The following is a 15,676-nucleotide window of genomic DNA, read 5'->3' as shown; positions in this document are numbered from 1 at the left end:
TGTGGAGATTTAATGGTGCATCAGACAACACTATTTCCTCATTTGCATTTGACGTGGAATTGCAGAGAACACTGGGGACAGTAAGACAACAGTGCTGTACTAAACTACTGTACTTGAAAGAGCTGTGAAGTAGCATAGGGCATGAACATGGTAGTACAACAGATCGTGAACCTTGTGGTACCTGTTGTTCATGCTCTGTTGTCGTCTTGGTACAGAACAGTGAGAGTGTACTCTCCAAGCTCTCTTTTTGTTCCTCTTCCTTGTGTAAGAGAGGACTATTTTGGATGCACAAGACTTCTATACCCACATTACTGCTTTGCATCATAATAACATGTGTTTTCTTCAGAGCTGGCCTAATTTCAGCATTAAGCCCTTGCAACATTTCTAGAGATGCTACCTCACACTCCCAGCTTCTCCAAGACCATCTTTTGAAGTGCTATGGTTTCATTTAATTTTCCATGAATAGAAAAGGTCTGAATTGTTTTTCCCTGGGGACACCTGTGTTGCTGCCTGTTTATTTTGCTTGTGTGTCTTCTCTTTCTTCCTTTCCCCATTAACATGCATCTACATTAGAAAAGAGCATAGCAAGTATTTCTTAAGAAGGTTTCATTTTGAGCTAACCTGGAACGTGTAACATCATTTTTGTTGTTGTTGTTTTTTACAAACCTGTCTAGTACCTAAGTGCATTTTTCTTTCCATGCTCCCATATTGCAAGAATTGCTTCTTCTCACATCTCACTTGAGCTTATTTTCAACTTATAGAGAAGATTTAATGCCATATCAAAATGACCTTTCAGCCTCCCTTCACCATTCCTGTGTCCCCAAAAGAACTGAATGTAATCTCTTTCCATATAAGAAATGAAATACGGACTTTGCTCCTCAAAATTACTGGGAATTGGAAAGAGAAAATTCAGGATCAGTGCACCCATTGGATTCTATTGAGATTTGAATGCCTGAACCATAATGCAACTATAAAGAGACAAGTGCTCCTTTTTTTAGATGCTTGTAATATAATAGGGTGTAATTTGCCATTTGGCATTCATTGTGTTCTTCATTTAGGGGCCATTGTTCCATCAGCAGCACAGTCAATCCTTCAGAAGACATAGATGTAGCAATGGAACGAAAGAGGGTCTTTGGTGGAAGAACTAGTAACGATAATGATGTCCTTCTGCTATATAACCTCAAAAAATTGTATCATGGTTTCAGTAGGAGAAGCACTGCTGTGAAAGACATCAGCTTGGGAATTCCAAGGGGGGAGGTAAAAATGCTCTTTTTATTTTACCTTTCTTTACCTTTCATTTCAAATTGTGTGGTCAAGAGCAATTGTTTGGGCATGTTCAGAATGTGTGAAACAAAGGCTCTGTGGTTAGTAGCAAAAGACTTCCAATTGTGGTAGTTTCTGAGAACATTAGTTGGAAATGAAAGCACTGGTGAGGAGAAAGTGATAATATTTAAGATGCAGTTTTTTCAGGGAATGATGATTCACTTTTTGTCTTAAAGCTTTTTTGTATGTCACACAATTTTTCTTTTGTTTTAGTCTTACTGAGTTAAACCATAACATGAAAAGTAAAACGCTGCCATAGCTGCTATTTTAGGTGCTGAACTCCTTAATATATCTAGTGAAAAAATTCACAAGCCCCAGGCTAAATTCTGAATTGTCCCTGGGTGAAACTCACAGTGGCTTCAATACAATTCTTACCTGAGTTAGGAAAGAAAAAAAGCCAAGTGAAACTTTAAGATTTAGCCTTCTTAGAATAGTCTCAGTATCTTTTGACTAAGCCTATGAAACTCTAGCCACTAAAGGCTCTAAAATGCCAGAGCAGCATTAGCTGTTTTGTTGGAGTTTTTGTGGGGATTTTTTTCTGTTAGTTGTTTTTCCCTAATGTTCAAAGGGCCATGCAACCATAAGATTAAAAAATGCAGCAAAAATTCTTTATATATGTGAGGAGAAGGTGAAAAACCAGTTAGAAGAGGTGGGAGTCCAGTGTGTGACATTTGGGGTTTTTATGTAGTTTGTCAGCAGCTACTTGGAAATGCCTAACTTAGAGGTGGTTATTAGTAATGTAAATATATTTACCAGTTATGCCACTTCATTAAAACAAATTGAAAATAGCTCTTAATTTCAATAAAATAATTAACTTGCAAGGTAAAGCAACTAAAAGGCAAGTTCTGCCATAGCATGAGCACATGTTGCAGTGTACCCCAGGTGAATGCCTGAACTTCTACTCTGTAGAGTGGAGTGTACATAGTTATTTGTTTTTACCACTGTCACAAGGTGCCAGTGGCACATTTATGGAGGGCAATAGTTATTGCTTTTGCTGCGCACACTGAAAGTCCTCACTCCAAGACCATGCAAAAACAGCTGAGCCTTTCACTTCTCACTGGTGAGCCCAACCCAAGAGACAGAACAGCAGATAAATGTTGACTTCATACCATTGTAGTTAGAACACTTAGCTGGGATATGGGAACTGGTTAGGGGACTCGGCTAGGTTCAAGTTTTTGGTCCAATAAATGATTTATGCAAAGTTGGACAGTTTCAACAGGAGAAACTGGGAAGCACCAGTCCAAGTGTACCCTGTAGTCTGGCCGGAGGCTTACCAGGGAAATGGAAGACTTCAGATCATTCCAGTGTCCAGTTTGGAGCAAGGGTTCGAACCTAGGCCATCTACATCTGAAGAGAAGGCACTGGACACAGGCTGTTGGCATTTCTGGATTGTATGTGTGCTTTGTGCATGGGCCTTATCTTTTTTTATTTAAAAGCCATGAAAGATCTCAGGTTTGTCTCGATGAGGGATTAGAATAGATTCCAACAATTGAACACATTCACAAAGTCAGGAAAACCATTTCTTAACTTCACTATAAAAGTTATCTGCTTGATGGTATGTCAAATATGTAGTAGAACAAATATTCAGCTAACCCCTAAATTGCTTTCCTGCATGCTATTGCTATGTTTAGAGGAAGCATCTTCTTTTAGCAGTAGAGTGATTGCAGTTAAGTGGATTCTAGAGCCATGGGCAGAAAACTGGTATCAAGGGCAGGTTAAGATCAGAGTTAGTTACAAAGCCATAACTCTCTGAAATTCCTGACACTTAAATGTTTTGTAACTTTCAGGTGCCTGAGTTTCAAATGTTTAGTTTCTTCTTCCTCTCCCTCTCTTTTTAATATGAAGCATTCTAATAATATGTTTTTAAAATTCAGTAGCAGTTTATAACTGAAATTGTAATATTTTGTAGGAGAATTTGCTTAGTTAGAAATGCCTTTTTAAAGCAGTAGACCAGTTTAAATAACTGGTATGTTTTCTCCTCATAGCAAGACTGTAACAGTGCTGTGTATAATCCACTGGAACATGTATCATTGTAGTAATAGAAGCAAAAGCTCTGCTAGTTAAATAAACCTCTCCCACGTGCCACAGCCATTCTACCGATGAGCCTTACAGGCGTGGCAGGATACTCCTTATCCAGAAATCTGTGGTTAAATTTCTCTTTTCCTGTTCTGTGAACCATGAGGGGTTGGGAAGATACCCAATGTGTGTGTGTATGAGTACATTTGTTCTGGGTTTAGGCACTGTCTCTAAACAGCAGACTGGAAATGACAAAATGCATGCCTTGCAAATTTTGAGTTTTTATCCCATTTTCAAAGAACAGTATTCAAGAAGCAGAAAACATAGACAGTATGCATTCATTTACCCTTAACTATCATCATCCAGCAAAAAGATGGAGTACATACACACATACAAACCTTTATTATTTCTGCTTTTTTCCTTTCTTATGACTTAAAAGGAAAATACATTACTTGTGTTATCATAAGTAGCTGTATATAGTTACTGAATAGGACTGTCAAAGAAACCTGGCTTTAAGTTGTTTGGGCACTTTTGGGCATTATTCACCAATGATCAGAATAACTTTTATGCTGCACTGCTTTTTCCTTTAATTTCACTGAATTCCTTTTTCAAGGAGCCTAAAGAAGTCTGAAATTATTTTTGTCACTTCTGTGTATGCATGAGTATGTGTATATGCATATACATTTATATCCTTACAAATAATCTATCCAAGTGTAAAGAATGATTAAATATTTATACTGTTAGCTACAATACCTTTACAAATATAATGATTGTATTGTTGTATGTTTTCTATGCTAGTGCTTTGGATTGCTTGGTACAAATGGAGCTGGGAAAAGTACAACGTTTAAGATGCTGACTGGAGACATCACCCCCACCGCAGGGTGTGCTATGGTCAGGACCCCAACAGGGTAAATATTGCAGAGCTTGATCAGAATATTGCTACTTGACTGAGTTAATGATCAAAACTTAGGGAGCCTCAGCATGACACCTAGCCTTTTGTATTATATTGCAGAGAATGGTTTTGTACTCTTCAAATTTACACTGTTATTATTACAGTCTCCAGTGAGGCAGGAGCTCTTTTAAAGCTGGCTGTTTGGGTTAAGCAGTTTAGCATTATTTAATCCCAACTAGCAGCTCAGTTAATTGGAAATGGATTTGCTCAATAGCAATTGAGTGGGAGGTAGGAAATGTCACCATGTATATCTATAGGTATATACACCAATCCCTTTAAATCAATTTCATACTGAATGGTTTTCACTATGAAGCTGATGAGTGGTATTCATTTGGGATCATTTTTAAATGTTCTGTAAAACCCCCATGTTTTTTAATTGATCATCATGTGGAGAGGTGATCAGTGAGAGAAGGGATATTCCATGGCAAAAGGACCTCATTCATGCCTTTATGTATTCGTTAATTTGAGCTATGGAGCTGGGTGATCCATAGATTTTTTGTTTCAGTGGTTAAAGTAAAAAATTAGATATAAAAATATCAGTATAGATCAAATTGAAACAATTTCTCTTGGTTTTTTTAACAAAATAAAAAATGCAAATATTATGTTGTGGGTCAGCCTGAAATATCTAATTCATCCCAAAACAAAAATGTTCATTTTTTATTATTTTACTCTCTTTTCAACCTGTTCCCAATCTTTCTCGGTTAGGTCATACTTTAAATAGATAAATTACATTTTGAAAAGAAAAGTTGAAACTTTTCTTTTTTTTTTAATGTTGAAATGAAATGTGGTGGTACTCTGAAATGAAACATTTTTCTGAGAATGTTGAAAAGCAGTCTTCTAGTATTTTTAAAAAGTTTTACCATTTTTCTCATCAAAAATGATTAGGCAAATTTGACCTGAATTCATGAATAGTTTCAGTCCCTTCAGAGTTCCATTTTTATTGCTATTCATCAAAAACATTCCCCAAATGCAATTTATTGCCTTCATTATGGTGCTTATCATTTGCAACATTTTTTTCTAGAGAAGAAATAAAAAATGTGAAAAAGCAAAGAAACACAAAAGCATAGCTTGTATGGCTAGTGTAAGAAAAGATTAGGACAAAAGGTCAGAGATGTAAGGTAAGATGGTTATAGCTGAAACAAGTGCTCTCATTTATAACCTTTCATAATGCAAGGGGGGGAAAGGGCCCAAACAGGCTGGTAACAAAACCACCAAGCTAAATAGGAAATGCCATCAAAAAATATGATACATTTACACATGGACGAATGAAAGAAGGGAGCTGGATAGGGTTGGTAGCTGTTAACCTATTAACAGTGTCAGAAACATTTCCCAAATCTAGGAAGTTCTGAACTGTGTTGGTAGTTGCAGCTTCGCTAAACAGTTATTGAAAATGGAATGGCTACAACCAAGTCCCTGCTCTTCTGCAGCCCTACTTTAAGTTAGTGTTTAGAGGCAAAAAGAGCATGAACATTCACTGAGTCATGGAAATGGTTTTTTGCTCCTGTGAAAGATGCTGTCCAAGGATTCTGTGCACTCAGTAGCTTGTGCTGCATCAGGAAGGTCAAATGAACTTTCAGAAATCTTTTCTTCCCTGGGCTTAAAGTTTTGTTTATGAAGAATAAATATGTGAGGCAAACAAATGAGGAAAGGAGTCTGAATTCTATTTATTTATGAGTATAGAACCTGGGCTAGTGCAAGGCATGTATATTATACCTAGCTCTGTGTTGGAGGGAAAAATGAACTGGAAGTGGCTGTAAGGAGCCCTTTCCTTTTCATTGCCTACCTGAGGCTGCCCAAAGCCCAGACATTTCTGGTGCACAGGAACTAAGAGAATCAGTTGGAGACATCTAATATCCCCCCAAGGGAGCAGGAGAGAACCCTTGCTTTGCTCTCCACTTCACTGGCTAGGATAGCTGGTCCCACGTCTGGGGAAACCCATGCCAGAAGCAGTGGTGGTAGGAGTTGGCTGTGACCACTTTGAGCAGGCAGTAATGAACAAATTTAACAATTTATTAAAGGCCTGATTCATTAGTAGTGGGAATAGTAGTAACTGGGAGCAATGAATTTTGGAAGGTCATGGTGTAGGGTGGGGATTTTTCCTTTGTGCTGTTGTATTACAATACCTTCATACAATTAAAACCAAAGTTCTTGTCTTATGAAGAGAGGCTGAAAGCCATGGGACTCTTCAGCCTGGAAAAGTGCAGACTTAGGGGGGACCTGGTGTCTGCCTATAAGTACATAAGGGGTGTACATCAGGACCTGGGAGAACATCTGTTCACCAGAGTGCCCCGAGGAAAAACAAGGACCAACGGTCATAAACTCCTCCAAGACCATTTTAAGCTGGACATAAGAAAAAACTTCTTTATTGTCCTATCCCACAAGACCTGGGATAGACTCCCTCCCACTGTGGTGCAGGCACCTACTCTGGACTCATTCAAGAAACAGTTGGATGCTTATCTTGCTGGGATCCTTTGACCCTAGCTGACTTCCTGCCCCTGGGACAGGGGGCTGGACTAGATGATCTTAGAGGTCCCTTGCAGCCCTTAAGTCTATGCAATCTATGAAAAAATGACCTATGAGTTTGGGAGCCTTAAATTCAAGATTCCCAAATGTGGTTCTTTGAAGAAACCTGGTTTTCAGAAGGTGTTCTATACCTGCTTTCTCAATATAAAGTCCCGGACCAAAAGAAAATAGGGAAACCTGAAACTTCCTATGTTTTGGATTGGGTTTGAACTTGGTTCAAACTTCTTATCTTTTGGATAAATTAAGCTTGCTGGGGGATGAGGGCACTACTGCCACTGCTGGCCCTCTGAGTAACCCTTGCAAAGCCAGCAGGCCAGGGCACTTAAGGAAGCTCACCTCTGTCCCAGCCCTGGAGTGACACCAAGGAGTTTGGCACAGACTAATCTGAATCTGATACACAGCTATAGTGGAAATGATTAAAAAATATCCTATCAATGTCAAGCACACAGAGCTGCGGGCAAGGCAGGTGCCTCCAAAGGGACACTTGCCTGTCTGTACACAAATGCCAGGAGCTTGAGGAATAACAGGAGGAACTTGTCCTCCTACTTAACACAAATAACTATGATGTCATAAGAGATAACAGAGACCTGGTGGGACTCCAGCCATGACTGGGCCACAGGTATAGATGTCTGTACCCTGTACAGGAGGGATCAAGTGGACAAAAGGGACAGGGATGTATCGCTCTATGTCAAGGAAAGCTACGCATCCCTGCAAGCCGACACCCAGGGTAGACAACTAGAGACCCTCTGAGTTAAAATCCATGGGGAACACGGCACAGGAGACACAATGGTGGGAATCTACTACAGACCTCAGACCCAAGATCAAGAGCTTGACCAAGAGTTTGCCAGGGAATTGGCTGAGGCTGCACACTCCCGGTGCATGGTTGTCAAGGGAGACTTCAAATACCCAGACATCTTGTGAGAAGAGCGCTTGGCCAAATCCAAGTGGTTGCAAAGCTTGCTCTTGTGCGTGGATGAGCTCTATCTGACGCAAGAAGGGCCGACAAGAGGTAAAGTGCTGCTCAACCTGGTTCTGACAATGGGGGATGACTTAATAAGTGACATAATGATCGAAGGGAAGCTGGGTGACAGTAATCATGAGCTGATCACCTTCACCATCTGCCATAAAGCTGGCAAGTCAGTCAGCAATACAGAAGTCCTGAACTTCAGGAAAGCTGGCTTTGACAAGTTCAGGAGGCTTGTCATGGAGGCCCTAAAGGGCCACAACCAAAAGGGAGGGGAGTTCAGGACGAGTGGTTGTTCCTCAAGGGAGCGATCCTGAATGCGCAAGCAAAATCTATCCCATCTTGGAGGAAAGGCAGTAAAAGGGCATAGCAGCCCCCTTGGCTCTCCAGGGAATTAGTGGACCTCTGGAGTCTAAAAAGACAAAACTACAAAGGATGGAGGACTGGATCCACCTACAAGGAGGAATACTCTGCACTGGTCTGGACCTGTGGGGAGCAGTAAATCCCAGGACATCATTCTTCTGTTGTACTTGGTCTTGGTGAGGCCGCAGCTGGAGTACTGCATCCAGTTTTGAGCTCCACAATTCAAGAAGAACATGGAGAAGCTTGAGAGGGTATAAAGGAGAGCCATGCACGTAATCAGAGGTCAGGAAAGCAGACCTTATGATGAGAGGCCAAGAGCTATGGGACTCTTCAGCCTGGAAAAGTGCAGGCTCAGAACTGATCTGGTGGCCACCTATAAGTTTATCAGGGGTGCTTATCAGGATCTGGGGGAACGTCTGTTCACCAGAGTGCCACAAGGAATGACAAGGTCAAACGGTCACAAACTCCTCCATGACAGTTTCAGACTGGACATAAAAAAAAATTGTAAATAGCTCTTAATGTCAGTAAAATAACATGTAAGGTAAAGCAAGTAAAAGGCAAGTTCTGCCGTAGTATGAGCACATGTTGCAGTGTACCCCAGGTGAATGCCTGAACTTTTACTCTGTAGAGTGGAGTGTACATAGTTTTTGTTTTTACCACTGTCAAAAGGTGCCGGTAGCATGTTTATGGAGGGCAATAGTTATTGCTTTTGCTGCACACACCAAAAGTCATCCCAAAAGTCCTCCAAGTCACTCCAAGACCATGCAAAAACAGCTGAGCCTTTCACTTCTCACTGGTGAACCCAACCCAAGAGACTGAGAAAGGCAGATAAATTTTGACTTCATACCATGGTAGTTGGAACATTTAGCTGGGATATGGGAATTGGTTAGGGGACTCGGCTGGGTTCAAGTTTTTGTTTCAATAAATAATTTGTGCAAAGTTGGACAGTTCCAACAGGAGAGACTGGGAAAGACCTGGGAAGGAAGAACTTCTTTACTGTCTGAGCCCCCAAGGTTTGGAATAGATTGCCGCCAGAGGTGGTTCAAGCACCTACTCTGAACGCTTTCAAAAGACATCTGGATGTTTATCTTGCTGGGATCCTATGACCCCTGCTGACTTTCTGCCCCTGGGGCAGGGGGCTGGACTCTATGATCTTCCGAGGTCCCTTCCAGCCCTAATGTCTATGAAATCTACGGTTTCTGAAAGGCAGAACAGAGGACTTAAAAAAACAACCAAACAAAAAATATATAAATCCAAATAGGTTTTATCAATTTTTTTAAAGAGAGCAAGCAAAAATTTTAAGTTTTTGACAGCTAAATACATTGTGGTAGCTCAGAGAAATCAAATAGTAAATTGACTTTTTCGATTTATCATTCCAGGTGAATGAAATGCATAGAAAAGTGGAAAGCAAATAATATTTTACAATGTTGCTCATTTTAATAGCACAAAGTGGTTTAGTAACAGAACAACATTTTGTTGTTGTTATTTTTCATAAATACAAATTAATCCTACCTGTAATTGCATTGTCTTCAGTGGCATTATATTCATTTTTTCAGGTCTTCAGTGGCATTATATTCGTTTTTTCTTTTCTGCATCCCAAAGTAAACATCTATTTTCAAGAAGTTTAAGTTTTACTGTGATGGGTGGGAAACTTAATAACAATTAGTACACCAAAGGATTACTTTCTTTATTATTATTATTTCATTATGCCTTTTCAGACAAAGAAGCTGTAGGCGAATTATAACCTTTCCAACCATATTCTACTTGTAATTGAGATTTAATAAAAATGCTCCACTAAGAGAAACAATACAAATTTAGCACTAATCACAATGAAATTTGCCACAGTAATAGCAATGTGGTACTTGGAAATGGTTTTGTCTTTTTGTCATATGCATCTCATTAGCGTTGGCATAGTTCAGCGATGCATCTGTCCAAATGATATTATGTATAATTTCTGCACACAGTAATTATTTTATATACAGTGCCTTGCTCTTTGGGTTTGCTACAACCTCATGCTCAGGAAAGCCAAGGAGAAACACTGCAAGCCATCACTTTGAAATATGTGGAAATGAGGCACTGTGATAATGAATTATTGACAACCCCACTGATAGTCAGAAGTGCTAGCCATAATAAGGGAAATACTTTGCATAAATAGAGTTAAAATACCCAAAGGTCCTATGTTATAAATAATGGTATGTATCCATTCTTTGGATACCCTTTGGACACAGAAGTTTTCGAGTTTCAGCAACATCATATTAGACTACCCTGTAAATGTGTGCTTGACATTGATAGGAAGTTTTTAATCATTTCCACTATAGCTGTGTGTCAGATTCAGATTAGTCTGTGCCAAACTCCTTGGTGTCACAATTAGGCTGCTGCTGATACCCAAGCGACTGCGTTTGAATATACTACAGTTGCTTCTGACAGTATAGGCTTTCAACTAGTGTGAACCAGGAGCAATAACCAGTATGATCTTTTGTAACAAATAAAAGCAGAGACTTGCCTAGCCAGAAGAGGAAGGAAATGGCTGTGCATATATCAGGCATCACCCTTAAGATCTGCCTTGCCATGCAAAAAGACATTACACAGAAATACTATTTACTTTTGTTGAGCGTGCATCAGATTCTGCCCAACTTCAATTATGTTCCTTTCTTTTGCCCTCACCACTGTCCTCGAACACATACAGTCTCTTTCTACTGAGGAGGGCTAGGCACTAGTCTCTGGAGAGATAGCAAAGCTTATCTGAGAAAATAAGTGAGAGATCAATGTAAAAAGATTTGAAAATGTCATTGGCTCTTAGGTCATTGCAACGTAAGCACATACTGAATAGAAATGGACTTAACCATGCTCAAGGGTAGTCCTGGGCTTATGCAGTTTGTTGAATTGGAGCCCTTGTAACAAAGATTTAGATGGGGAGGGATGTTCTTCTCACAAGTCCCATTAAAGCCAGTAGATAAAGTAGTCAGTATCCGACATTTTTTCTATTGTGACCAATTTAGTTTCCTCTCCCATAAATTTAAACCTCTACTGTGTGCAGAGAGATTCTTTAATGCAGTAACTCACATTCTTTGTCATGTTATAAAAGGTCACAAGGCCAAAGAATACATCTCCAATGAGTGAAAAGTACCAGAGTTCTTTTCGACCAAAATTTGGGTTCTTTTCAGGGTTATGATATTCAACTCAATATATAATTAAAAGTGCAATTCAAATAGCTTTACTTGAAAGGCAGAATAAATTTGCATCAATATAATATTTGAGATGGTAGTTGTTATACTATATATCAGGATAATTAGTTTAATTATAACTTAGCATAGTTATATTAATTGCATTTTTAACCTTGATTTTTTATAATGTTAATTAAGCATTAGTAGGCACTGACTCTAATGTGCAGTTAAGAGCACAATGGAATATCTAACTTCTCTAATCATTTGTAAATTTATATTTCATTTTGACTAATTAATGAAATTTATATCTCCATTGAAGCTTTGGAAGTACCATGTATATCACTACCTTTACTTTCTTCGTGTACTGCTTGGAAAAAAGTTATAAAAATCAAACCTCATGCAAATGAGAGTCAACATTAAAACAAATGATAAAGAACTGCAAAAAGCTGTTTTTTCAGAGCTGCTGAGCCTTCATGGTAATGGGAGATATAAGTGCCTAGTAGGGCTGTGCAAAATTTTGATGAGTGTTTTGTTTCAAAGCTGTTTTGATGCATTTTGAGTCACTGGCTCACCCACCACCTCCCGCTGTCGGGCTGAGCTCAGTGAAGCTGATGGAGCAGCTTGGCATGCAGCCCTGACTCCAAGCACAGCCATGGCAAGCACAGCTTGGTGGCTGGAGGCTCCACAGACCCACGGAGATGAGTCTGGTGGCAGGAGGCAGGGGAGAGGCTCCTTCCCACCTCCCACCACCATGCTGCTCTCTGAGCAGCTCCGCCAGCCCCATGGAGCTGAGCCTGCTAGCAGGAGGTGGGAGAGAGCTACTGGCCAGGACTACGCTTAGAGCCAGGGCTGTGCTCAGAGCAGCTTCACCACCGGCTCTCCTGCCGCCTTGCTGAGCTCCCTGGGGCTGGTGGAGCCACTTGGAGCACAGCCCTGGTGAGCAGAGCCCAGTGGCTGGAGAATGTGGTGGGAGGTGAGGGAGAATCGCTGGCCAGCACTGTGCTCAAAACCAGGGCTGCACTCCAAGCGGCTCTGCCACTGGCTCTCTGGCCGCCTCCCGTCACCAGGCTCAGCTGTGTGGGACTGCGGAGCCTCCAGCTGCCAGGCTGTGATTGCCATGGCTGCACTCCAAATGGCTCTGCCAACCCCATAGAGCTCAGCCCAGTGGCGGGAGGCAGATGGAGAGCCAGTGACAGAGCTGCTTGGAGCACAGCCCTGGCCAGTGGCTCTCCCCTACCTCCTGCTGCCAGGCTTAGCTCTATGGGACTGTGGAGCCTCCTGCTTCCAGGCTGTGCTTACCACGGCTGTGCTCTGAGTGGCTCTGCCACTGGCTCTCCCACGTCCTCCAGCTGCTGGGCTGAGCTCCATGGGGCTGGTGGAACTGCTCAGAGTACAGTGCAGCAGCAGGAGGTATGGAGAGCCAGGGCTGTGCTCTGAATGGCTCCCCCAGCCCACAGAGCTCAATCTGCCCTCCCAGCACTGCCGGACTCCTCCCAGGGGCACGGGCCCCCAGATCTGTGGGTGGGATGACAGGAAGCTGCTGTTGCTGGGCCAGCAGCAGCACCAGTCTTCCTGGTGCACCCTGCACTGGTCCCAGGCAGCAGCAGCAGTTTTCTGTCATCCACAGATCCAGGGGCCCACACCCCCGGGAGGAATCGGCACAGCCCCACAGCCGGAGGTGTGGGCCTCCAGATCTGCACACAGGATGACAGGAGGCTGCCACTGTTGGCAAGTGACATGAGTTTTGCTTTTAGTAGTTTGAGGTGCAGTATCCCAGAAACCCCTGCACCTATCTCCTTGAAGCTTGGCAGGCATTATGCCCTTAGAAGGGTATATGATCTCTGCAATTTTCATCTGAATCAGACAAGAAATAACAAAGCTATATGCATTTTCATGATTCCCCATTATAGCCTATGGGTGAAACATTGAAAGGTGTCAAAACAGCAAGTTTTGAAGAAATGAAACAACAGTGCTTTGAAACAAAACAAAATGAAACACTGTTCCTTTGAAATGGTTTTGCACAGCCCTAGTGCTTAGGGCTGACTGGTAAGGGGAGCACATGTCCCACCAAGATTGGCCCCTGACTTGGCATTGCTCAGGATGGGGCAGTTTTTTTGCTGCATGGGCTGGCAGCCTGTTGGGGTGGGGGGGGAGCACTAAGCCGCAGCAGAGAAGTATAGGTGTGGATATGGGGCTTTTGCCCTGCCCCTGGGCCAGCCCACAAATTCTAGCCCCCCACCCCCGATTCAGGAGGCACCAGTCACCCCTGGTGCTTAGCATATCTGAATATTAATCCTTACATGTAAAATTTCTAATCACATGATAACAAATAAAGGCCAAATCCTGCTTGCTTTGTTGACCAGCAGAGCCTCCCTGAAGTAGGCAGGTCTTCTCATGTAAGTAAGATGAACAAGAATCAGTCCACTGTTTTTTTCTATTATACTCTGTATTGTCTTCCAATTCAGGGCCCCAGATTAACCCAGCATATTTTTCTTTACAGCCTGAAGTACGAGGGTTACTGAAACAAACTAGGGAAATTTAAAATACCAAAAAGAGATTAGTGAGAAAACAACTGTGAGCCAAAAATGTTATCCAACGAGGCTGCCTTGACCACATGCCTGTTAGTTGTCTTTAATAAAAAAAAATACAGTACTTTGGAAGTCATGCAAATAACATGACCTCTCAGCATGTATAGGAAAACTTTTCCCCATGCCTTGAACTTTCTGAAAGCATTTCAGGGTGTAAAGTAACATTATCCCCAATATTGCAGATTAGGAGACTAAAGATATGGAAAATCTCTCTCTGGAATTAATTTTCTATATTATAGTGTGGCTTCCTTTACCATACAGTCGCATTGGAGTAGAAGGCAGTCTGGTTCTTATCACGCAAGCCACAGATCCTGAAATCTGAAATCTGCAACGGGACTATGGGGAAAAATGGAGTATAAGGGGAAGCAGTGCAAAGGGCTGTGCTGTTTAGCATGGATTGTGCACCTATGATTCTTGTTTAATTTATTTATCTTCATTTTCTCTGTAATGCATAGACTTCTTGCAGCAAGTGAAGAGAAACTTAAGGAGAAAATTGAGAAATGTAAAGGAAAAGGTAGTGGCATAGTAGCCTCGCTGAAGGAGGGATTTCCAAATTGAGGGGCCACATGGAAGAGAGCACATGAATGTTAGAGAGGCAAGGGTAACAAACACTCTTTTGCCTATTGCTACAACATTTCTCTATGGGAAAAGAGTCTGGTCTGGGTTCGGAGTATGTAAGTGGGAGTGTGTGGTTTGGCAGCATCCTTGACTAGAAATGATGCTGTTGCCATACTATGGGAATGCCCTATGTCACTCAGAGGGATGGGACTTCAACTACACCTCTGTCCTTTGTACCTCTTGGTGGCTAGTTCCCCACTCAGATGCTGCCTGCTGGCACCTGGTTCTCACTGGACATTAGATAGGAAGCCACCTAGGGTCAGGGTCCAAGACCCTTCACATCTATACCTCAGCATATCATGCTCACTTTGGGCACCAGGGCACAACATCTTGGATCCTACGTAAGCATGCATTAAGAGAGAGGAATGGGTGAGCTCTGTGCTGCTGTGAGGATTCTACTTATTTTGTGTCTGAAAGACCAGGACACATGGGTAAAGAATGCCAAGTCCCTCTATATGTGTGAAAGTTACTGGCCAAGGAAATGGATAGCTTGGTAGTTTGTACCAACATAATACTGAGGAACAGTGGTGGATGCATATAAGACAGTGAGGTAGTGTACCTTATACAGCTGTTATTTCACTGTATAGGTTACCACATTTGATAAAAGCTGCCTTTCGTGTCTCAGTTTTTGTGTTTGTAAAATGAGAACACCACTACTTTCCTTCTGTAGAGACGTAGATAAAAAGGATTGTAGAAAAAAGAATTACTATTCTGTGACTACAGCGTTTCCATTAGGTTTTGCTAGTTCTGCTTAGATAAGTTTATTTTGTGTGAAGTAGCATATACCTGAATTTCCCACACTTTACTATAGGGAATACCTAGATCCAGTATTTGCAGTATTCTAAGGTATTAGCTAAACCTATTAGCAAGTTTTATAGATGATTGTTTTATCTCAGTGTCTGAGTATCCTTAAGTACAACTGGATGTATAAGTGTAGATTTCTCTATGTTTGCCTCTATATAAGAGAGAGGCAAAATATGGCTTGCAGGCTGGATGCAGCCTGCCAACCACTTGGATCTGGCCTGAGGCTGGGGGGGGAGAAAATATTTGGAGCTGGCCTGTGGCTGACCCTGTGGTGCTCCACATGGGGCTGAGCCTCGCCCAGGGCATCCCACACCTGCCAGCCCCAGTCTGGGTCAGCTTGCATAGCTTACCAGCAGGGCTG

The 15,676-nt window shown here is 41.7% G+C and overlaps 1 protein-coding gene across 1 annotated transcript in view; it reads left to right on the top strand.

Annotated features, from left to right (window-relative positions):
- ABCA13 (ATP binding cassette subfamily A member 13) overlaps positions 1–15,676 on the top strand; it is a 368,570-nt gene that overhangs the window by 291,561 nt on the left and 61,333 nt on the right. The window contains 2 exon segments of the mRNA XM_019537509.1: positions 1,059–1,257; positions 4,138–4,247. Coding sequence (XP_019393054.1) covers positions 1,059–1,257; positions 4,138–4,247 — 309 coding nt within the window.

The sequence above is a fragment of the Crocodylus porosus genome, unplaced genomic scaffold, assembly GCF_001723895.1.
Source record: "Crocodylus porosus isolate Cpor-Errol unplaced genomic scaffold, CroPor_comp1, whole genome shotgun sequence".
NCBI lineage: Eukaryota > Metazoa > Chordata > Crocodylia > Crocodylidae > Crocodylus > Crocodylus porosus.
The sequence above is the reverse complement of the archived record's forward strand: the minus strand, read 5'-3'. Positions and strand labels throughout refer to the sequence as shown.